This window comes from Xenopus laevis, chromosome 1S (genome assembly GCF_017654675.1).
Source record: "Xenopus laevis strain J_2021 chromosome 1S, Xenopus_laevis_v10.1, whole genome shotgun sequence".
NCBI classification, from domain to species: Eukaryota; Metazoa; Chordata; class Amphibia; order Anura; family Pipidae; genus Xenopus; species Xenopus laevis.
In genome coordinates this window covers 131,313,038-131,338,544 of record NC_054372.1, presented here as the reverse complement: position 1 = coordinate 131,338,544, position 25,507 = coordinate 131,313,038, and the positions used below count along the sequence as shown (strand labels likewise).

The window sequence follows — 25,507 nt, the reverse complement described above, 5'->3', positions numbered from 1 at the left end:
CTTGCAGAAACATGGGTGTGGTCTAAAGTGGGTGTGGTCTAGAAACAGGGAGTGGCTAACATTGGTTTCCATTATCGGCCCTCCACCATGTAGATTAGAAAAATTCCGGCCCTCTGTGCCATATAAATTGGACAGCACTGGTCTATATTCTTATTTTATCATGATCTATATTCTTTTATTTTATTTGTTTTATATTCTAAGGTTAGTTATAACTATGTTACTGTGTGTGCAACACAATATTCTTGTCCACTAACAATATATGTGGCTATGAATGCATCAGTGACAGGATTTGGCTCATCTCTGAGACAGGCTAATACCCTCAGTAGATTGGCTACTGTTCCTTTTTCAGCAGATGGACCAAAGGATTAGCAAGGGCTTAATGCAGTAGTGACAGGGAGGAAGGTGCAAGGAAGAGGAGAAAGAGAAGCTTAGGCAAATAAACCTCAGGGACTATATACTAGAAGGAAGACAATAGTGATATAAAGGTCTGAAAAAAGGGGGAGCACTGTACCTGTCAGGAAGACAAAGTGAGAACTCAGATGTATATAAACTAACAGTATGTAGGATGCCAGCTATTGCCTGATCATCTGACATTGGATCAAGTACTATTTCAGAAGACTTTCTGGCAATGACTGCAAGCCTGGCATGGTAGAAACCCCCCAGCTCTTTTGAATTCACAGAGCCAAGATGTCACTGCTCCTGTTGGACGAGACAAGCTCAGATATTCCTGTGAGGGATACGGATTGTAAGCCAGCTGTGTTTAAAGCAATACAAGGTATCACTTATATTAAAGCAACTAGTTCTCCTGTTACAAATCTAAATGATCTTCCCTATCCTAGGCTTCTTTTCTGCAGTTTATTTACTCCCCCATATCCCCTTTTAGAAGACACCCCCATCCTTCCCGTTATCTGCCATTATTTCCAGGTTATTGTGGTTATGTATTAAAGTGCTGCACTTATCCAAAATCTTTTGTAGAGGTGGTAGTCGCTCCCTATTCACGGAAACAACAGGCTCAGAGAACAATGAAAGTAAAAGGTAATGAGTCTTACACCATTCGGTACATTTTAGTATTTTAGCAAAATAAGCTATACTCTTGCTTTAGTTTTCTGTATATGATCATATTGGCATAAGTTATTCTGTACAGTCAGCCTTTTACTATCTGCTTATGTTGTGTTTAGCTGTGAGCTGCCATACTGTTCCATACCAAAGCAACCAGGTATATTAATTGCATAAATAGTGACAGAGTGGCCTCCAGTGGTCAAACTATGATTAAAAAAAGAATAACCACATATAGTCCTTTTAAATGATCTACATTTGAAGCACAGCACTTACCTCCTGATGTGGATACCCATATTATATTCAAGAAGAAAATGTGTATAAAGTATATATATATACATATTTTTTTTTAATATATAAATGGTCAGTTAACATTAGCTGGAACTAGGCAACTGTGGAAACACAGAATACTGTGCATGTACATATTTAAAAACAGCCAAAAACATTTTGCACCAGGATGTCTTTTCTAACTGTATTATTTTATTATATATTGTTCCTGCTTATGCATTGGGTAGGGAGATATTATCCAGCCCCATTGTTCTCCAAATGATCTGACTTTTTGGTTGCCATTGTTAGCAACCAAGCAACCAAACAGCTAATGAAGGAGAGGACAGAGATGATTGGGAAGCTTTAGATTAAATGCTGGTGTGAAAAAACCACCTAAAAATAATCCATCTGTGTTTCAGGAAGTAGTTTGGACTCAAGAAAGTGCCCTAAAGGACCCTAAAGATTAAGTAGCAGCAAAGTGCTTTGAATGCCCATAGTCCAATAGTCCAATAAATTTGCTCAGCTAAAGTAACATTAATCTGTAGGGGGACAATGTTGAAACATTTGAAAGTAGATGGTATTTGCAAAGAGAAGACTGCTCTTTTTGGACTTTCCCAAAGGAAGACTATTTATTATGGCTGAAAAAAAGAGGAATGACATTAAAGTTACAGTGACAATGAAGCTTATTGTTCTAGTATTTTAAATGAATAAATAATAACATTGATATTTTGTTTATAGTAAACAGAGTAGTAATCTGCATGGTAGTTTTATTTTTTCTTAGAGTATTACAAGAACCCACTAGGTGGAAGAGTCCCGTGTCAGGCCAGGCTGGCTGGGCACCCTAAGCAACCGGGCTGGCCTCGTCACCCTCACCCCCTGACGGATTTACTTACGTTCGACTGAGCATGTACATGAGTGAACAGGCGCCCAAGCTCGCAATTGTACTACAGGGGAGCAGAACACTTTCGGGACAGGGGCTCAGACTAGGTGACAGAGAAGCGCCCTCTAACTATGGGCCGCAGGCACGTGCCTCTTCTGCCTACCCCTAGTTCCGGCCTTGAGTCAGTCTTAATAAGACTAGAAAGATGTGTGCGTTTTAAACATCTATTTAACAGTGTTAAAGGAGAACTAACCCCTGAAAATAAATAAGGCTAGAAATGCCATATTTTTTGATATACTGAAGTTCGTGCACAAGCCTAAAGGTGCAGTGTCTCTATAACAATAATATGGGCCGTTAAAGTGTGCACTTCAAAATGATTCATGCTAAATGCACTGGTTTTTGAGCTGCCATGTAACGAGAATCTGAATTAACTACAAATCAGCCTTGTATTATGAATTTAATATTCTAAGCTTAGGTAACTGACAGAGCATGTGTTATGAATCAGCAGAAAAGAAGATGGCGAATTTACTGGGGGCATATTTGTAGGCACATATTTTCACTGTGTGTTTGCATTAGGCTGGTATTTATGGAATCACGCTCTCCTGTTTCTACTTATTAAACTGGAGAATTGCATTTTTGTGTTGTCTATATGAATCTAGTTACTTTATCACACAAAAATGTTTTTTATGTATAATATTAATTTTAGATAAGGATCTGAAGATGCGACGAAGAGTCTCACTTATCAGTCGAGAGGCACTAGAGGATAACTTCCTCCGTATTCATGAGGAGAACCTTCTACTTAAGGACCATGCAAGGAAAATGGAAGACAAAATAAAAAGGTAAAAAGCACATTTAGCATATAGGTTGTCACTCACAGCATTATTGATAGAGAAAAAGAATATGGCACTTAAAGAACCAGTCCAAGGTAACTACAGCTCTTTAGCAGTAAAGATTTGTGCCTCCAAAGATGCCCCAGTAGCTCCCCATCTTCTTTTCTGCAGATTCACTGCACATGCTCTGTGCTGCTATCGGCTACTGAGCTTAGGGACCCACTTACAATATACTGTGTATATATAACACAATTAGCATCAGTATGTAATAATCAGCCCTGTAGTGTCAGCTTATATGACAGGCCAACCTCATTTTCTTCTTGATAATTTGCAACAACCCCTAAGCTTAGCTTCTCAACAGCTGCTCAGAGCCCACTGAGTACATGTGTGTTGCAGAGACATCTAACAAAATCCTTGATGGCAAACTCCTGTGCCAACTTTGATGGCCTGGATCATTACTTCTATAGAGATGCTGAACCTTTAGGCTGGTGCAATAAGTTCATTATATAAAAATATGGCATGTCTAGCTATATTCATTTTTAAGGTTTTGTTCTCCTTTAATGAAGTGTGATAAACAAATGATAACAAGTACTCTAGTTCAAATTAGTCAGTTCTTTCACCCTGCATGTTTTTGGTCCTGCTTTTGTTTCTATCACAAAGTGTTGTCATGTGTTCCCTAATGTTTCAGAAATATTACAATGAAAGCTATTAGTCTTCTTTCTTTTAAAATACTCCGTAACAAGTGTAGAGACCCTAAGGGTTAGACATTTTACTCAGTTTCTCCCTGTATTTAGAAACCTAAGTGACTTACCCAAGCATTGATTGTCCTTTTCCTGGGTCCTTTTGTAATCTGTTCTGGTTCTTAGTTTGCCCAGTAGGTGGCAATATAATTTTGAATAAAAGGGGAGTACACACATGCTCAGAGCTATTTTCCAGGATACCTGGGTCTAGCCAGTGACAGGCCCTGGTAAGGGATAGTTCTATTTAGTGATAGGAGTTTGTGTTAGTGGCGTGCAGGTTGAGAAATTCCCGACCCTTACCTACCCCCTCCCAACTGCAACTGACCCGCCATTCCCCCTCTTTTTAAAGACCTGCGGTCACCCCGCCCCACAGTGACTTCACAAAAGGGGCTAGCAGAAGCCGTCAGTGCTAGGTCACAGGTGGGGAGAGCAGGAGAAGAGCTCAACCCAGACCTGCCCGCAACCCTAAGATTTTGTGCAGGAGCCAGCCTGAACCCGCCCGATCTGCGCTAGACCCACGGGTCCCACAAGTTTTGGGCTGGCCCACACATAACTAGTATGTGTCAGTTCAGCTAGTGCGCAGCTTTCTGACTCCAACAAGGAGAGTGCTTGGGGTTAGTTCCCTTGCGGTGATCAAGCCGCAAGACAGGGATACAAGTGGGTAAACTCAGGAGCAGGGAAAGTGCCAAGGATCCACCCAAGGGTAAGGTGCTTAAAGGGCCATTGCACACCACTGGGAGTTGCAGGGAGTAGCCCACAGACTAAGGGTACCAAATGTACACTGTCAGCAAGTCACACTACTCCTACACACCTCAGGCTCACCCATGAGTGTGCTACACATGACAGCAACATTTCATATTCTTGTCCACAGAATGGGGACCAAACTGCTCCGGGTAACGTCAGATCTTGTGCAGACAGGAAAATCATCTGGGGCAAGGCATGATGGGCGAGATTTAGAAACTGAGGAAATTATAGAAGACTTACAGGATAGAGTCCGAGACCTGGAACATAAGAATGAAACAATTAGACACAAACTGGTTACATATAAGCAACGATTACAGGTGCAAAGTGGGTGCAGACATTGCCCCTACAGCACAGTGGCACCACGAACAGACTCTGGAGTCAGAAAAAACATTGTTCTGCCAGATAACATTAAAAGAGGTGAGTGCATATTAAAAGGTTAGGTTTTCATTTTTTTGTTTTCATTTTCATTGACAGCCAAGTGGTACCTGATGCCATTTTTGGGTAATGCTTTATACGCAAGTCATTGCTGATGCTATCCTGATGGGCACTAGGCAAATGCCCCTTCTGACCATTTAATAAAGCAGTCCTGTCCGTGAGTTTTATAATAAGAAAAGGCAGCCTTAAATGGTAATAGCAATAGCAAGAAACTTGCTATGCTCAATGACTTATTAAAACTTGTACATTAGCAGTTGCTGCCCACCCATGCTCATCATGTAATTATTTTGTTCATAGGTGGATTATAATAAATCATGGCTAGGCCAAGCCAGAAAAATCAAATCAATCAATTTCCTACAACATACATGACAAATATATTTTACACAAAACTGGCCCTGAATTTGTCCTGCATTGTGTTTGGATAATTATACATGGTACTGTATCTTGTCATATGTTCTGCCTCTATCTATGATTTCGGTATATGTGGTATTATTCCTGATGTATAATTTTAGGTCTGCAGGTGCAAAGTCTGGAACCGAGACCCCCCCAAGTATGCCAAGTTCAGGCATGTGGAGAGACCCTCAGTGATGAAGCCAGAGCAGAGATTCAGAGGCTGTATGTATCCCTCTTGTACTTTCACCTAGGAGACTATTTATCAAATTCTGTAAAAATGTTGCAATATGGTATATTGATAAATCTTGAATGGTCTATACCTGGATATATAGGACCTCATGTTCATTTAATTGAACAATAAGCCAGTTATTATATTATTATACAAAATCATATCCATCCTTTGTCTGTCTGTAAAAAGTTCTTATCAAGTCAGATATATGGTATATTTTTGTTTATAAAACCTGATGTAAATCTCTTGCGCTTCAGATTCAATTTAATTGAAAGTCAGAATAACAGGGCTGATGATAAGTCCACTATTGTGCAAAAAAGTATGGAGTCCGTGAGGTCAATGGATGCAGTGGCAGAAATGATGCTCTCTGTGCAAAGAACCCAGCAGGCTGACAATCAAAGGTAAATGTAGTGGCTTTGACCAAAACAACATATTGTATATTTGAGGATAACACACATAAAATAACTTGACATATTTTGTGTTATGTAATATGGAACTCAGATTGCTGTTGTTATTCTTGCTTGCCTCAAACAGGGCTGTGTTCTATTGCAATACTTGTATAGTCACAAAATAGAAAATGTTATGCATACAAAAAATGAATGAATGAAAAAAATAAATACATTTCCAGCTCGTGCCTTGAAATTTCTTTCAAAAACCAGGGCTTATTTTTCAGCCCTGTTGCCTCTAGTAGAGAATTGCTTAAATAAAACCTCCTATCCCTACAGGACTGCTATCCAGGAGAATGTAATGGTGATACGTCTTCAGAAAGAGCTGAGAGAGAAGAACACAACTATTTGTGCTTTAAGGGAACAGTTCCATCAGCTAAAGGAGGTAATCAATACACACATGACTATGTACTTTTTGGATAACTGCAGATCATCATGTTTTAATAAGTTTAGATCTACGGTTTATTTGGTACTAATGCTGGTTCATTACCAGTTTGCAGTTGAGATGTATGGTCATCAGCTGTACTTCAGATCAACTGTGTATTGATAATGGATTATAACTAAGCTTGGTTTGCTTATTTCTTGCTTTTCTACTTTCAGTCTTATGAAACAGAACTACAACAGGTAAGTGTAACTGCATAAGACATACTGAATGAAAAAAATTGAATAGCCTGTTGTGTAGACTGACTAAGTACCCCAGGCTGCCCTTCACCTTCCTACCAATACCCCTCATTTTACATTAGAATTTTCTGCAGGAAAGTGTATTTAAGGTTGATCTGTGGGCAGAATAATAGCTGAGCAAGTTGAGCTCAAGCTGAATGGTAAAGCATGAAGATAGTCTGTACATATTATGCGATGTCTACATGATTGGTTTCTGTGTATCTCTCTGTACTACTGTTCTGAGCCTTTGTCACAATTGTAGAATCAAAAGTCCCTGACACTGAGCCATGAAGCGGTTTTGACTCAGCTGGAGGACCTCACATCCCAGTTGAAAGCAGAAAGGGCAAAGGTGGTGGCAATGGAAATTGAGCAACAAAGTGTCCTTAACTTGCAAAGATCTTTACAAGAGGTAACATCAACAACTTCAGGGGCCAGATATTTTTTCATCTGCAATTTCCGCAGGTCACCTGTGACCCCCCAATTCCTGCTTTCCCCCTGCTTCCCCAGCCTGCACATATCTACAACAAGGAGGACAACACAACAAGGAATGTCAGTAGGAGTGGGCACCAGTTTTAATTTAAAAAGAATATATATATTACCTGTACATGTAATATACTGTATGTAACACTGCTGCTTTTTGCCTTTTCCTGAGAAGTGATTAGAGAATTCAAATGGAACTTATTGACACTTTATTTGCCACAAATGTATCCCATACTTTTTTTTTGTAGTTCCAGGAGCGTGTGACTGACCAAGAGAAGGAAAATGGGCTCCTCAAAGAAAATTATGAGAATCTGCTTAGAAGGTGAGAATGTGTATTGCATCTCTATACCATTTATTTATTTTCTTTGGAGCAGAGCAGTTTGCCCTTTTGTCTTTACTAGAACTCTACAGCTACAAACTTCAAGGGCAGAGGGTTCTTTTTACCTCTGTGTCTCTTACATGTTATTATGTGTGATATAAGACATGGATTCCTTTGATAGATATGGAGCCACTCCCTACTACATCATCTTCCCCCATTCCACTCAGTGCAGTTATTCTGAAATCTCAGTTTTTATGCCAATTCATAATGAATACCAGTAGGGCACAGGCAGGTTAAGCAGCTCATAACTAGGGTATTGTGAGCAAGGGGACAGTCCATAACTGCTGTACACTCATATGGGTATGAAGGCATGTGAGCCAAGTACCAAGGTTGTAGCAGAGGTAATGCTGTACTTTACTCAGCTCATAAAAACAGAGCCTATAGAATAACTTTGAACTCTGCACACTAACATGGCAAGGCTGTAAGAGTCTTAAAAGGGCAGAGCTGTTTAACTGGAGGTCTACAAGCCCGACGTGAATGTCCAAAGGAGTTCTGTGTCTCTCGAGACATTATACATTTAATACAAACTGATTATTTTGGGTTTGTTTGTTTGTTTGAATGTACTCCATAGTTCTCTTAATGAAGAAAAAGTCAGCATAAGACAATCAACAGAGAATGAACTGAAAGAAAAGATTTCTCTGCTGGAGGAGCAAATCCATCGTCATGTGTCTGACAATAAACTAAACAATGAACAGCTTCAGCATGAAAGAGGTAGGAGGCAGGCTTTTCTTGTGTGATGATAACACTGAGCTCAAGTATGCTGTACAAAATAATTTCTAAACAGGCATCCAGTGGACATGGTAATAAGCAAGGGTTATCTTACAAAAACTAATAGGGGTCCAGGTGCCCCAGACCTTCAGCTTGGGGAGGCAGACAATGTGTTTTGCATATAGTAGTAGGCTGGTACAAACCAAACTGCACTCCAAAATTTGATGCAGTTAAAAAAGTTTATTTAGTGGAAAAACATCTTAAAAAGGCTCTTTTTTTAGATGTTTTTCTATTAAATAAACTTTTTTAACTGCATCAAATTTTGGAGTGCAGTCAGGTTTGTGCCTACTACTATATGCAAAACATTAAGTATACTGTAGCCCAAATATCATTCCTGTATTGTGTAAGATGGGGCTTGATCCACCATGACCATCTGGCAGGATTTTAAGTCTTTATTTGTCATTAGAATTTGCAAGTTCTAAATCAGCAACATCCTGGTAGCCTCTGGTTCCCCATGGGTTCAATGTGTAGCTGATATATCACTCAGTGCAATTAATATCATGCAGCAAGTACACCTTGTCTTCCTTTTGTATGCAGAACATAAGAAATGTGAGTTTTTAAAAAATGTGATGCAATTGCAGTTTTATATATGGAGGTTCAATTTTATCCCATATCTACTGTATCCTCCTTTGGAAAAAGTTCTAAAAAAAAAAGCTTGGTTACCTTATTGGCATATTTGTATTTACCAATTCCATTTCAGAACAAAATGAGCACTTAAAGAAGGAACTCTCACTAATGCATATTCAGCTCCTGGAAAAGATTCAAGAAGTCAAGAGTTATCAGGAAAAAGTGTCAGCCATACTGGCTTCTTCAGTCAACAACACTGTCCAGGAGCAAGCTGGATTGACCTTGCAAAGAACCTCGGTGAGAAATCCCTGGCACTTGTTTCTTTTTGTCATTCTTAGGGGTGATTCTAACATTAAAGCTGCCCACCCCCTTGCCACTTACCCATATATATCCAGCAATTGTGCTCGCTGCACTAGTAAAGCTGAATTTTCAGCATAATTACCATAAAAAGTGGCTCTTGAAATTACCAGGAGCAGCTTTTGCCACCCCAGGTAACTTGCAGGCAAATACAGCCTAAGGGAAAGTTCTCACTTTGCCTCATGGCAGAAACTCCCCGGCTCATTTTGCATTTTCAGGGACTTTCACTACAGTAATTTGCTTATTTGACAACTTACATCATTAATCACTAGTCAGTTGTGGTTTTGAATAGAGATTATTCCTATAAAAGCAAAGGATCGCCCTCCTCTCATGATGTATATTTTTTGTAAGAATTATAGGGGCAAATTCACTAAAGCACGAAGTGGCTAACGCAAATTCTCTAGCGTGATGTAATTTCGTTACTTTGCCGATTTACTAACGGGCGCTGGCGTAAATTCGCTAGAGAAGTGGACGTACTGTAGCGCTACTTCGCACCCTTACGCCAGGCGAAGTTGCGCTATGGCGAAGGGACGTAACTACGCTAATTCACTAACTTGCGCATTTTACTGAACATTACCTCTTGCGCCAGACTTGCCTTCGCCACCTCAGACCAGGCGAAGTGCAATAAAGTAGATAAAGTAGATAGGGAAGTCCCTAAAAATGATGGCATCTTTTATTTTCTAAAGGGTGAAAAAGATTGTACATTTTTTTGGGGGTACCCTCCTTCCCCCTTATATTTCCTAACATATTCAGTGGGCACATGTATAGGGCAAAATATCATCTCTATTTTATTGTATTGAGCTTTCCCAGGCTTGTGTAGTGTAATGTATTTGTTGCTACATATACGTCCATTGTACTTTAACTTGGCGCCGTATGCAAATTAGGCATCGCTAGTGTAACTTCGCTTTGCTTGACGAATTAACGCTAGCGCAACTTCGCTACTTTTTGCCTCCCTGAGCGCAACTTTGAATTTTAGTGAATTAGCGGCGCCCTGGCGAAGTGCAGCGAAGCCTGTGCTAGCGAAACTCCGCAGGTTAGTGAATTTGCCCCATAGAATCTTATACATCAAATCTGACAATACACATTCATAAATTTCCTATCTGTGCATTAGTGAGCATGATAAAACCTCAAAATAATTTGCAAGCAAACCCAGAGCAATAAAGGAACCCTGAATTTGAAAGGTGCTCAATGGCAAAATCCTCATTCCTGACAGCACAGCACTTTGCACATTAATTAAAAATGGTAGCTCTGTAGCTTTGGTGAATTTACTAACTGGTACTAATTAGTATGGAGCATTCTTTTGACCGCCATTTTTTTAATGAGGCCCAATATGTATCTCAAGGTTATAACGAGAGCTTTATGCTACATGCCTTCCATCTGCAAAATATTCAGTTGCTACTAATAGGTTATGTGTTATGTACAGGGCTGTTGTGTGTTAAATTGTTTTATTTATTTATAATAGATTCACTTATGGCTATTTTTCATAAGCTTCACATTAAATGTATTATAAATTAGACACCAAGACTGGAAGGTTATAACCAGACGAGGGAATTCAATGCAACTATGAATAGATGGTTTGATGAAAGAAGAAAACTGGAGGAGATGGAACATCAGATACGATGTGAAGATGAACAAAGGCAAAGAGAAGACAGCAAAAAGCAAAGAGAAGAAGAGCAAAAAAAGGTGGAGGAGACAGAGATGGAGAGGAGGATTGGCAGGATGGATGCAGACCATGCAGAGACAATCCTAGAGCTGGAAAAGACAAGGGAAATGTTGTTCCTGCAACATAACATTAACAATGACTATCAGGTACTAGAAAAAGTGAGAGTTAAAAAAAAAAAAAAACATTGAAAAAGATTAAAAGATGCAAGGTACACATATCCCTTATTTCAGTGGTGTAACATATGTAATTTGAATTCAAAGTGCTTTGCTTTTAAAGGTCCATTATACAATAAGGGGCAGATTTATCAAGGGTCGAATTTCGAAGTAAAAATTACTTTGAAATTCGACCATCGAATTAAAATACTTTGACTTCGAATATCGAAGTCAAAGGATTTTTCACCGAATTTGGCCATTGAATCATTCGAATCGAATGATTTGAGTACCATCGAACGATTTTACTTCGATGTGGAAAGACTTAGAAAAATGGTCTAGAAGGTCCCCATAGGCTAACATAGCACTTCAGCAGGTTTAATTTGGCGACCTATTGAAGTTGAAGTTTTTTTAAAGAGACAGTACTATTTAACTTTTAATCGAATTCGAAGTAAATTCGAAGTCGTAGTATCCTATTCGATGGACGAAAATTCTCTCGAATTCACTTCGACCCTTGATAAATCTGCCCCTAAATGTGTGTTGCTGTATTTCTCTTAGTACAGGGGGATTTTTATTTTACCATGGCTTTAAGCTAAAGGTGGCCATACACGGGCCGATAAAAGCTGCCGACAGACCAAGTCGGCAGCTTATTGGCCCGTGTATGGGGGCCCCCGACGGGCTTCACCGATCGAGATCTGGCCGAAAGTCGGCCAGATCTCGATCGGATGGGATTAAAAATCCCGTCGGATCGCGGGCGCATCTGTTCGTTGATGCGGTCCCGCGATCCGACCACCCGTTTGCGAATGCTAGGATCCGATCGTTGGGCCCTAGGGCCCACGATCGGATCTGCCCGATATTGCCCACCTCAAGGTGGGCATATCGGAGGGAGATCCGCTCGTTTGGCGACATCGCCAAACGAGCGGATCTATCCATGTATGGCCACCTTAAGTCTTTGTACAGGAGCTTTGTCAGCAAACAAAAGGATTGCTTCAGGTTTAGTCATTCCTATATAAAGTATATAACTGCTATTGTTCCAATTAGCCACCCCCCCGGAATATCACCCTGAACATGGCCACTGATACTAACCCCCATATGTAATAAAAGGCACAAAGTATGACCGGGTGCAGTAACCCATAGCAGCCAATACGATGTTTGCTTTTTAATAGATGACGAGCAAAAAAAAGGGAAACTTTATATGTTCACCAGGTAAAATTAAATGCTGTACTCCACTGATATTTCTCCTGGCCATGAAACCACAGAAGAGAGTGGGAAATATAATAGACAAGTATGAATGGGCCAATGAAACCTATTTACGGTCACATAAAGACAATTTGCTTTTTAATAAGTCTGATGAAGTAAAGAGTGCCAATATGTTTTTCACAAGGTTAGCATTGTTTTACTGTGACTGAGCCAGGGACGTGCAGTTATATTACCTTTGCATCTCCTGTACTTTTTATTCCTTGTGTTCTTTTGTATTTCAGGAGGAGCTGAAGGCAGTGAGGCTTAAAGCCGAGAGTGAAAGCAGAGAAAAAGAAGAGAGGAAATGTCACTATGAGGATAGAATTTTTAAGTACAGGTCTAGGATCCAGACTCTAGAAGGTAATATTAGCATGCCATTGTTTACTCAGCATTACCTTAGTAGTTCATTTGGCTTGAAAAGGGACAATTGTGCATCAAGTTCAGCTCATTAGCCTCTGGTACTACATTCAAAATCACATCCACTCCAACCTCAAGGTCTAGGTGTGTGCTTAACTACAGAGGGAAGTGAAATGTGTCGGGCCGTATATATTGTACATAAAACCATGCTGGTTCATCACAGTGCTGTGATGTGAAACAAATTCCAGTACAGGTATGGGATCTGTTATCTGGAAACCTGTTATCCAGAAAGCCCCGAATTATGAGAAGGCAATCTCCCATAGACTCCATTTTAATCAAATATTTCACATTTTAAAAAAATGAATAACTTTTTTTCTTTAATATTAAAATAGTGCCTTGTACTTGATCCCAAGTAAGATGAGATTAATCCTTATATGGGGGTAAAATAATTTTGTTTGGTTTATTTAATATTTAAATGTTTTAGTAGACTTATAGTATGATTATCCAAATTACGTAAAGACCCCTTATGCAGAAAACCCCAGTTCCCGAGCATTCTGGATAACAGGTCCCATGCCTGTATTTTATACCTTAATATTCCTTCAAAAAACTTTCCTACCAGAAATCAGACTTACACGCATATCGTTACCTGAGAAAAGGTTCCTTTTCTGAATAATGACACCACATATGCAATCAGTTGTGACAATACCAGACATTTAAGTACTATGGAAGATTCATTAAATTATGAAGTCTTTTAGGAAAATAGCATGGGACAATTCTGAGTGTTTTTGGTCATTCTCCAGCATATGGGCAACCAGACCCTCCTCAATTCAATGTATATAGAAATTGAAGCCAGAGTTTTATAATTTAGATCACATATTTTTCCACAGCTCAGCTCAAAGACATTGCATATGGAACAATGCCCTCCCGATATGAGTCTCAGTCTCCTGATGTGGATATGTCACCTGTACCATCACTGCGACGGGGAGAGACTCTCTTTGAAGTTCATGTAGAAGCTGTCTGCTTCACACCACGGGGGCTGAGGGAAGTCGGTGACCCTCAGCCAAACACCTTTTGTGTTTATTCTTTGTATGACTTTGAAACACACGCCACTCCAGTGGTAACTGGCACCAGCCCTCAGTACAACTTCACCTCTCATTATGCAGTTACTCCAGATGCTGAATTTCTTCGCTATTTGAGAGTCGGTGTCTTGACTTTGGAGTTGTATCAAGCTGTAGGAGGAGAGCATAGAGAGCTGGCAAGGGGGCACATTAAACTGGAAGCAACATTGCAAAGCACTGAAAAGATACATGGAGCCGTTACTTTGACTGGTAATGGTAATAAATTGCTTTCTAGACTAATGAGACTTGTGCAGAGCACTTTGTCCAAGTCTTACCATCAGTAGCCGGTTACAGTGCCTGTGATTTAGACATGTGACCTCTATATTCCCTCTTTTTCAAATTCAAATGTTAGGAGGAATGCTTCATGTAGGATTGTGTTGGGGGAAGGCGCAGAATGACCTGCTTTTATGTTGGCTTTTACTAACCTGCCGTCTGCTACAAGCAGATTCCAAACACAACACATACAGAACCTGCACCCACCGTACATAGAGATAACGGTACCAAGCACATTCTAAACTTTGTTCACTTTGAAAGCAGTGCTGCAAGTTACAAAAGTAAAACATATGGGTATACAACTTTACAACCATTTTAATACAAAATATACCAAGGGTCAATGTTCTCCATTTTTCTCATGCTGCTGTCCCCATCTAACCTAGTGTATACTTCTGAACCTGCCTTTAAAGGATAAATAAACCTTTAAAATAAGTGAATGTAAAATTGATGGGGGTGCTATTCTAAGAACTTTTGCAATTTACATTCATTATTTATTTTCTTTTAATTCCAAGATATTAAGGGATACGAATAGAAACCTTGATCAAATCTTTCCTAAGCAGAAGAACATCAGAGCAGCCTCTTTTTAAAGGTTTAATTATCCTTTAATCTCTCATTTTACAGTACTAAGCTGCTGTCAGGAACACAGCCAATGAGAACAATTAACAGGTGTCCATTTCCTCCTAGCTGGAAGATAATGCCTTGATAATATTTTCATTCATTCTGGGCTATAAAAGGAATGATGTCCTACACCACCATAGACCTATGTTACCAGGTCTCTACCCTGCTAGCAAAGGAGCCTTTAGCATGTCTGCTTTGTATTATTCTCTAATGCAGGGGTCACCAACCGTTTAACCCGTGAGCCACATTCAAATGCAAAAAAGGTTGGATAGTAACATAATCATGCAACTTCCTGGGGGCTGTGATTGGCTATTTAGCATCCCCTACATGGACTCATCCTAGAGTCTCTGTTTAGCAGTACATATCATTTTTATGCAACTAAACTTTGCCTTCAAGCCAGGAATTCAAAAATAAGAACCTGCATTGAGGCCACTGGGAGCAACATCCAAGGGCACTGACTCGGAGAGCAACATGTTTCTCATGAGCCACTGGCTGAGGATTGCTCTAAAGCCTATGCTAAACTGGGCAGCATAGTGACCAATTAATAACTAGAAAAGGTATTCTGGACCACTCAATTTTTTTCACATTATCACTTTTTATTTTTTTAAGATGTCAGCGGGGAAGTCATAGGAGAACTGGAATACTGGATTTGTCTACATGGATACGTATTTCAGGTTCAGCGTGTGCAGAAGCAGAGTACTAAAGCTCGCAGCTACCTGTCAGCTGGTAGATATTGCCATTCAGAGAAGGTGAGTCTCATACTCTTGTTGATATAACTACAGATCGGAAAGAACGCCGCCCCAAGCAAATTTAATTTATCATAGATTTTGAGTTTCATATATGGGAAAAAATTGAATGTTTAATATCATCCAGTACCTCAAATCTCATCCAGTGTTGAACTGGCTTAGCAGAGTACAGAAGATTTCCTGGTGGGCCCCAGCCTTGGAACATTTCCAACAAGCTAATATTTATCTTCTCCGTTTGTCTAAGTAAAAACCATTTAGCAGTATCTACATCTAATTGCTGTTAGAGTGAACCCAGAGTGTTGTGTAGTTTCTGTGGTGAGCCCAAGGAGAACCAGCTGAAACTGAGATCACTTATAGATTTGCCACCCATTACCTCAAAGGGTTCTCTTTGTTGCTGTTTAATGGCAGCTGAATATTAAGCAAATGGAGGGTATACAAACAATGTCTATATTGACAGAAGAATGAAGGCAGAACCTTCATTTAAAGGAGAAGGAAACCCCCAGGGCGCTAAACCCCTCCCCCCCTCCCCTGTGCTGCCCCCCCTCCCTCCTCCCCCCTGGCCTACCTGTCCCCCTGGGCAAATGCCCCTAACTTTTTACTCACCCCTCTGCGCAGGTCCTGTCCACGGAGTACGCAGTCGCCATCTTCTCCCACGCGCGTCTTCTTCCTGCTCTGATCGGCGTTTTCTGGCGCATGCGCAGTAGGAACAGGTACCGGTACGGCTCTACTGCGCATGCGCCGAATGTCACGAAGTTTTCCGATTTCACTTTGTGACATTCGGCGCATGCGCAGTAGAGCCGCACAGGGGAGGGGGGGAGGGGTTTAGCGCCCTGGGGGTTTCCTTCTCCTTTAAAGGAAAACTAACCACCTTGTAACAAAAGCCCCCCTTAACTGCCTGCCATCACCCCCCCTACCCTCTCTCTCTACTGTGCATTAGTCAAAAAGAAGCCCCTGAATAAAAGCCTGACCCTAAAATGCAGAGCAGTGCAGTGAAGTTCCCACGCACCATCTTCTGCCTGTCTGTATTCTTTCCTGACCTAGTCAGGAATCGGCTTCAGCTGCACTTGCTCCCATCAGCATTGAGACCGAATGGGCAGAAGCAATTCACCCACATGAAGCCTGCTGACGCATGCGCAGTTGGGCCAAGTGAGGAATCGACTTCAACTGCGCATGTGTAAATCGGCACTGAGACCAGAAGACAATATGAAGAGCCAGAAGCTGGCAACCGGGAGCTCCACTGCACTTCACTTAGCATACAGTTTTACTATATAGAAAGGATAAGATTATATTAAAGAGGAACTATTGCAAAAAATGAAAAATGTAGTATAGGTTTCATCACACTGAAATAAGAAACTTTCCAAATACAATCAATATAACATTCTGCATAGTTTCTGAAATAATTAAGTTTATCTTCACTATCCCCCTCTTTGCATCTGTTTCTCTTTTCTTTTTTCTCATTGACAGTTAGATCCAATATCTCTTATAGGGGTGGGGGGTTTCCTTTCCTAGCAGATGTTTAAGAGCTCACTCAAATAACTGATTCCAGTACAAACAAAATCTAACAAAACCCCTGCCTTTTACACAAATTCTGCATGTAGTGAGACATGATGTCTGGTAATTTTAATAGAGTGAGCTCTAATTCATCTTCTGGGCAAAAGGAGCCCCCTATAAGATCTATTGAATCTAACTGTCAATGAATATCTGACACCCAACTGCTACATGAAGAGAGAATGAAGAGAAACAGATGCTGAGAGACTAAAAGTGAAGATGAACTTGATTATTTCAGAAAAGATAAAGATTTTTTAATTAATTATATTTAGAATAATTAAGTTATCTTATTTCAGTATGCTGAAGCTTATATTAAGTTTTCATTTTAGCGGTGGCTATAATGAGATGTAATAAAATGTTTGAGTTTAATTTTTCTTGCAGCAATTGGCATCGCCTTTTTCTACTGGACCTCAAAATGAACTTACCATCAGAATATGGGGTTGTAGAAGCCTAAAGGTGGGATGTTTGGGATACCAACCAAGTCCTTATGCAATATACCACTTCTACCATCACCCTGACCATTCTACTGCTATCATACCATGTAGCAACAATCCTCAGTTTGGAGATGAATCTGTTTACCCACTACAAATAACCACTGACCTTGAGAGATATCTTCAGAAGGAGTGTTTATATGTTTATGTGTTTGATGATGAAGATATGCAGCCTGGAGTTTACTTGGGAAAAGCAGAAGTACCTTTAGTCAGCCTAGCAAAGGGAGACAACATTCAAGGTGAGCCATTCAAGCACTTGCATAATCCTATGTTCATTCTTAGTAAAATAATTATGTAGCACATCTACCATGTTAAAATTCAAACTGATTAGTAGTTAATGTATATTTTGCACAGTCAATGTCTTGTCATATAATTTACAGGAGATTTTGCACTGTTGAACCCTTGTGGAAAGTGCTCTGGATCAATACAACTCAATATGGAATGGAAATTTCCTTACAAGGCTACAAGCTATCAAAGTACTCAAGAGGTTCCACTTTCACAGGTAAAAAGGCTTTTCTTATTTACTTTTACGGCTTTTACAGTTACAGCAATAGTTGTAAGGCTCTTAGAACATTTACTGGATCACCATGTGTTTAATTAATTTACTAGCATGGTGCCCATATGAAATTGCTGCCGAGTGCTGCACCAAAGGTTAACTTAACTCGAGCAAAGCATTGCAAAACACGCAAGGCTGAGGACGTTCAACAAGATGACATAACCTCCACCAAAAGGGGACGTAAAGACTTCTCATCAACATCCAATCAAAACACAACCCAAAACGCTCAAAAATCGAACCTTCTGCCAGCTGGATACCACAGCAATGATCCAGACGACCAACAAGAGGTAGGCAGACAGAAATGTAAACATGGGGGTCATAAGGATAAGTGAAAATGCTTAGTTCAAAAAAGAAAAGATGAGTTTTTTTTATCTGCAGGAAGCTTTACAAGCACAGGAAGGTGATCAGGACAACATGGAAGACACTATGGAAGAGGATAATATCAATGGTAAGGGCAAAAAATGTACCATATGCAATTATTTATAGAAGGTGGAAACTATATTTTGATAATATTCTACCAGATATCTGTAGATGTAGTAAAATCCACTGGACTTGAAGATGTTTGACCAGTCATCCAATTGGCTTTCTCAATTCAGAATGACTTGTAATTAAGATCTTTGTGGAATAAATAGCCTGGAATGTTGCTCCAATCGGCATAATCTGTTTATCATAATCAGCAAGGATGTCATAAAGTTAGGTGTTGATTGTGTTAGCATGGTTGGAACTTTGAAGTGTTTTTACATCTTCTAGGGAGAGGTGCCAAAACAGCATCGTATGTGGCAGACAATAGAACTTGGTTTTTCAGTTTTTACCTATATGGCTTCTTTAACCAGTCATTCTCCCGGTCTAGAATCTGGATTAAGCAATCTTAACACGTGTGTCCTATTTCTTTTAGATGTAGGTTCACAGCTCTATCCTGACCAGAGGAGCTGGCTCTTCTGTTTGCGCCATACGCTGTACATACATACGTGTAACTGTTTGGTTTCTCCCATATACAAATCAGAACACTCTTCACTGCACTGCACTCACAATGTTACTCTTCTTGTGCTTTGGGGTTGGGACTTTTGGGTGAACCAGTTGCTGCCTCGGTGTGTTGGGTGGCGTGACATCTATTGTCTGCCACGTACAATGCTGTCAAGTCATTTTGAATTGAGAAAACCAGTTGGATGACTGGTAAAACGTCTTCAAGAAAAACACAGCAAGTCCAGCTGATTTGGCTTATTTCTACAGATTTGCCATGACCTGGATGAATGAGAATCTGAACAAACATCCTACCAGATAATGTTTGTAAGAGGTACAAAATATTTAGGTGAAGAAAGTAAATAAGTATATCATTATTTACTTAGGTGATCACACAGCAGATGCAATTGACCCACAAAGTACAGATTATAAGGACATCATTTTAGTGGTAAAACCACTTGTTCCAGAAAAACCAGTAAGTATGTAAAATAAATACAGCTGATACAATATGTTTTCTGTAGGTAATTCTCACTCATTGCTCACAAAATAGAATTCCCATTTGCTGGCCCTTAATTTAGCAAATATTCCCAAAAACCTACAGGAGCATATTTGCATGGACTCAACCTTATAAATAACTTGTTCAATCATGATCAGAAACAGGAGAGTAATGCTTTGGGTACCTAGCATAGCTATATTGCTTTTAGATAAAGAAATAATGCAATAGTTGTAAATATCACCAGCATTCCATGAATCAATGGGGCGGATAACAAAAAATGCAGCTGCATAAACCATTATAAACATTAAACACAAGAAATTAGTAAATAAAATTGCAGCGTTTGTAAATCAAATAAAAATTATGTACAATCAAGTTAGTCTTTACTATCCCACCCCCTGCAATCATTTTTTCTAAAGATTACTTAATTCATTTTCACCCTTGATAGACAAATACCGAGGGTGACTCATTTAGGTGCCCATGATATACACCCACTCTATACATTCTAGTTCATAACATTAAAACCACAAATAAAACAAAAAGAAGGTACTTTAATAAGAGGTGCATGGTTTATGCCAGGTCTAGTTACACATAGCAATCAATCACTTGCTTGCACACAAATAGTAGACCAACAATGCTAAATACTGGTTGTATTGGGTTAATAGGTCTAAAGCAAACTTTGCCCTGTTTCTTTTGTTTTTTCATTTTTGATTTGATGTCATACAGAGAAGGGACTTTAGGTGGGATTGATGATATAGCATCTGAGAGCCATATCTGTCTCAGGTTGGATGACCAGCTGTCTAATACATCCTTTCTCATTGCAGCCTTCATCCATGATCCGTGTGGAAATCATGTCTCTGACCTTAAATCCATATTCAGAGGTGATGGGTGACAGTGCAGTACAAAGGTTGTTTGTGGAATTCCGCTTTGCTGGTGTCCCACCGGAGGAAACGGAGACCCCTGTGTCACTTCGCAAACCCAACCAAGGAGAGGAGCTATACTATCACTTTAGTAAAGGTTTGCTTCATGGAGCAATATTATATATATATATATATATATATATGTATGTATCTTTATATCTTGATGACGATCCCCAGTGGATCAAAATGTGTAGATGTGAACATGGAGGAATACATCTTTGCCACATTGGTATGTGATGTTTGTAGCTGTGAGTGCTTTCTTACATTGGACTTTATAATATATGGTGAGCACTCAGCCTATGGGGCACATTTACAAAAGGGCGAAGTGACTAACGCTGGCAATTAAACGCCAGCGTGACGTCAATTTCGTTACTTTCGCCTATTTACTAACGGGCGCAGTAGTCACTTCGCTAGCGAAAGAGATAGACGCTATTGGTGCTTCGCACTGTAACGCCAAGAGTTTAGTGGAAACAAGTCCCAAAAAACACTGGCGCCTTTTCCTTTTTTCAGAGCCTGCAAATGTGCTTAATTTTTTTTTTTTTTTGGGTAACCGGGTTCCCCCATACATTTTCTACCATATGGAACACAAACCATGCAGTGTGCTCATGTGTAGGGCATTATAACAACTGTATTTTATTTAAGATTCCCTGGACTTGTGTAATGTAATGTATTTGCTGCAACATATACGTCCATTCAACTTTATAATTTCCCGCTGTATGCAAATTAGCCTGAGCGAAGACCTCTCACGAAGTTACGATAGGCATAATTGAACGCTAGTAAATCTCTCCCTATGTATAAAGACAAAACCTACTTAAAGTAATCAGTTTTTTAGTAAAAGACTAAATTCTTTCTTGACTTACTTTATTTTTACTCAGTGATACATCTAGATGGTACAGAACATGCAGAGCGCAGAGATTTTCTCTACATGCTTTTAGATGGATCCGACTCAAATGGAGATATTGTCAGGTAAATCTTGATTGTGTGAACTAGTATAGCTACAAAGGACTTACCCAAAAATCCCACTCTCATTTCATTTAACCTTGTGTTATACGTCCATTGAGTTCACCTGTTTGCCTGTGAAACCTGCCTAACTGCTAGTTGATCCAGAGGAAGGCAAATAAGTATCATAAAAAAAGTCTCTACAATTTGTTACAGAGGGGGAAAAATCCTTCCAGACTCCAAAATGGCAAATGGATAAATCCCTAACCAACTTTGTTCTAAGATCTATATTCAGCCTTGTTCTCTCACTTGCCATCCAACTCCATCTTGAAGCTATCTCATGTATCTTCTACGAAAACTGATCCAGGGAGAGAATTGCACAACTTCACAGCTCTCCCTGTAAAAATCCCTTTCTGAATATTAAGATGGGATCTCCTTTCTTCTCATCGGAAAGGATGCCATTGTGTCTACTGGAAGCACCTACCAGTAAATAAAGCATCAGTTTACTATATGGTCCCTATATATATATATATATATATATATATATATATAGTTATACATAGTCTCCACCTAATTAACAACTATTTGTTTCCCCTTAAAGGGGACTATTGTGAAAATGAAAATATAATATTAGCTTTAGCATACTGAAATAAACTCTAAATACAATCAATTAAAAATTACTATTCCTCTCTCAGCATCTGTTTCTCCTTATTCTGTCTTCATTCAGGAGTTGGGTGTCAGATGAATGATCCAATATATCTTATGGCGGGGTTGTCTCCTTTTGCCTAGAAGATGTATTAGAGTTCACTATTAAAATCACCAGAAATCATGTCTCTCTACATGCAGAATTTGTGCAAAAGGCAGTTATTTTGTTAGATTGTGTTTGTACTGGAATCAGTTTTTTGAGTGAGCTCTAATTCATCTGCTAGGAAAGGAAACCCCCCCTATACAGTGGTGTGAAAAACTATTTGCCCCCTTCCTGATTTCTTATTCTTTTGCATTTTTGTCACACAAAATGTTTCTGATCATCAAACACATTTAACTATTAGTCAAAGATAACACAAGTAAACACAAAATGCAGTTTTTAAATGAGGGTTTTTATTATTTAGGGAGAAAAGAAATCCAAACCTGTGTGAAAAAGTAATTGCCCCCTGAACCTAATAACTGGTTGGGCCACCCTTAGCAGCAATAACTGCAATCAAGCGTTTGCGATAACTTGCAACGAGTATTTTACAGCGCTCTGGAGGAATTTTGGCCCACTCATCTTTGCAGAATTGTTGTAATTCAGCTTTATTTGAGGGTTTTCTAGCATGAACCGCCTTTTTAAGGTCATGCCACAACATCTCAATAGGATTCAGGTCAGGACTTTGACTAGGCCACTCCAAAGTCTTCATTTTGTTTTTCTTCAGCCATTCAGAGGTGGATTTGCTGGTGTGTTTTGGGTCATTGTCCTGCTGCAGCACCCAAGATCGCTTCAGCTTGAGTTGACGAACAGATGGTCGGACTTCTCCTTCAGGATTTTTTGGTAGACAGTAGAATTCATGGTTCCATCTATCACAGCAAGTCTTCCAGGTCCTGAAGCAGCAAAACAACCCCAGACCATCACACTACCACCACCATATTTTACTGTTGGTATGATGTTCTTTTTCTGAAATGCTGTGTTACTTTTACGCCAGATGTAACGGGACGCGCACCTTCCAAAAAGTTCAACTTTTGTCTCGTCGGTCCACAAGGTATTTTCCCAAAAGTCTTGGCAATCATTGAGATGTTTTTTAGCAAAATTGAGACGAGCCTTAATGTTCTTTTTGCTTAAAAGTGGTTTGCGCCTTGGAAATCTGCCATGCAGGCCGTTTTTGCCCAGTCTCTTTCTTATGGTGGAGTCGTGAACACTGACCTTAATTGAGGCAAGTGAGGCCTGCAGTTCTTTAGATGTTGTCCTGGGGTCTTTTGTGGCCTCTCGGATGAGTTGTCTCTGCGCTCTTGGGGTAATTTTGGTCGGCCGGCCACTCCTGGGAAGGTTCACCACTGTTCCATGTTTTTGCCATTTGTGGATAATGGCTCTCACTGTGGTTCGCTGGAGTCCCAAAGCTTTAGAAATGGCTTTATAACCTTTGAAATTGAACTCAGGTGTGATAAACCACAGTTAAGTTATTTTTTAACAAGGGGGGCAATCACTTTTTCACACAGACCCATGTAGATTTGGAGTTTTTTTTCTCCCTTAATAACGTAAACCTTCATTTAAAAACTGCATTTTGTGTTCAATTATGTTATCTTTGACTAATAGTTAACGGTTTTTGATGAGCAGAAACATTTAAGTGTGACAAACATGCAAAAGAATAAGAAATCAGAAAGGGGGCAAATAGTTTTTCACACCACTGTAAGATATATTGGATCATTCATCTGACACCCACTGCTGCATGAAGACAGAATGTAGAGAAACAGATGCTGAAAGAGGAATAGTGAAGATAAACTTGATTATTTCAGAAACAAAGCAGAATATTTAATTGATTGTATTTAGAAAGTTTCTTACTTCAGTATGTGGAAGCTTATATTAAATCGTAGTTCCTCTTTAAGCCCTGAGAGTGCAGATTCCTTCTTTGCTGTGTATTTATACAATTATACCCCAACTTAAGCACCTCTTCTCCAGTTTAAACTTCCCCAACTTGGCCAGTCTTTTTTTTTTCACAACAGACTTTCCATACCTTTTACCAACATAGTTTCCCTTCTTTTGACTCTCTTATTCAATATCCCTGAGCACTGGAGACCAAAACTGCGTGACATATTCTTGATGGAGCCTTACCAGGGCTCTTTAAAGGAGAAGAATGACCCTCTTATTTAGCAAATCTGTACCCCCTTTAATACTTTTCTATCATGGATTTGCCTAATGAAGTCACATTAAGAGTTTAATGGGGTTATGTAATTAAAGGCATCAAGTTTGCCCAGGGGCAGTAACCTATAGCAACCAATCAGTAGGTAGAATTTCCTGGTCACATGTTTAAAGCAAACATCTTATTGGTTGCTACTGGTACCTGCTCCGGGGCAAACTTAGTGCTTTTTATTACATTTGGGGGGTTAGTGGCTTGCATATTTTTACATCCCAGGTGCATAAACTGTTATGTGGCACTGTGTCCTGGAGCTTTTAACTTGATTGCTATAAGCCAGCCTTGCTCTTGTGGGTAGGTCTTGAAACTCAGAGACTTTATACACTAAAAAAAAGAGCTGATGAAGCACAGTTGCCATTTCTGAATCCCTTAAACTAAATCATTTACATTATTACTTGTATATTTGCTATGTGTGCTAGAATAGATTGTTAGAGATCACTAGAGCTAGTGTAATGTGATTTCTGGTTGGCTCCTTAACCATCTGTGACAAAAATGCAACAACTGTTCTGGAAGTACTGCTGCTCCACTCAATATCTGGGAAATTCCCCCAGTATCAAAAGGCATTAGAGGTGCAATACCAAAGGAGCATATATTAATAAGGCCAGGGTATTTTTCAGGCTTAAGTTCACTGTGGTGAGTGACCCAATTAATGAGGATGAAGAAGAATGTCATGATGTGGGCTATGCTTATATGGACCTTCGTCCTCTATTAAGAAGAGCCGAAGACAAAGCTGAGGAAACTTTACAAGGTCAGTTTTTAATAATTTGAATATATTATTTAAAAGTTAAGCATACCTTACTTATAATATGGTACTTACTGAATTTTCCTTTTCTGTTTTTTATGCAAGTAAAACTGACTGGTACACAAGATCAGATCCAACTTACTTTACCTACCTATCAACCTATGGGATATGCATAAATAAATTATCAGTTTAATGAAGTGTAGCATAACTTCCCCCCCCCCCCCCCCGCTGATTGGGTTTTGCCTGGATTAGAAAAATGATGATATTACCACCCAGAGTAAATATCCTTGTGTTCTATCCTAGTTTTGGATGTAGCCGATGAAGAACAAGTCATCGGAGCACTGAGAGTAGCAATAGAAGCAAAAGACGCAGCGCGGACAGTGCACAGAACAAAGAGAGCAAAGGAGATACAGTGAAGATTTCTCTCATTTCAAAAGCCATCCATATCCCAAAGAATAAAAATGGAATATCAAAGCATGCAATGCTTTTATCAACACTTACATATTTGTCATTTGGAAATGGTTCACCTCAAACTATAGGGATATACTTATATCTTGGATTAAAAGGAGTTTTGGAGTAAGA

General features: G+C 39.5%; 1 protein-coding gene across 1 annotated transcript; it reads left to right on the top strand.

The window, feature by feature from the left end:
• The first annotated feature begins 275 nt into the window (after positions 1 to 275).
• On the top strand, positions 276 to 25,507 carry rpgrip1.S (RPGR interacting protein 1 S homeolog). Its single transcript, XM_041580202.1, has 25 exons — positions 276 to 775; positions 976 to 1,035; positions 2,910 to 3,042; positions 4,645 to 4,934; positions 5,465 to 5,567; positions 5,832 to 5,975; positions 6,300 to 6,405; positions 6,621 to 6,644; positions 6,943 to 7,089; positions 7,409 to 7,482; positions 8,111 to 8,250; positions 9,008 to 9,171; positions 10,747 to 11,040; positions 12,525 to 12,642; positions 13,527 to 13,967; positions 15,258 to 15,397; positions 17,324 to 17,672; positions 17,814 to 17,935; positions 18,043 to 18,276; positions 18,368 to 18,437; positions 19,336 to 19,424; positions 20,267 to 20,459; positions 21,238 to 21,328; positions 24,801 to 24,931; positions 25,229 to 25,507. Exons 1-25 carry the CDS (start codon positions 688 to 690, stop codon positions 25,339 to 25,341), a joined length of 3,858 nt encoding a protein of 1,285 aa, XP_041436136.1. The 5' UTR covers positions 276 to 687; the 3' UTR covers positions 25,342 to 25,507.

Coding starts and splice junctions, on each gene's coding strand:
- rpgrip1.S (XM_041580202.1), top strand. CDS start 688: ATGTCACTGCTCCTGTTGGACGAGACAAGCTCAGATATTCCTGTGAGG. Junction 8,251..9,007: donor ACAGCTTCAGCATGAAAGAG/GTAGGAGGCAGG, acceptor ATTCCATTTCAG/AACAAAATGAGCACTTAAAG. Junction 24,932..25,228: donor AGCTGAGGAAACTTTACAAG/GTCAGTTTTTAA, acceptor GTTCTATCCTAG/TTTTGGATGTAGCCGATGAA.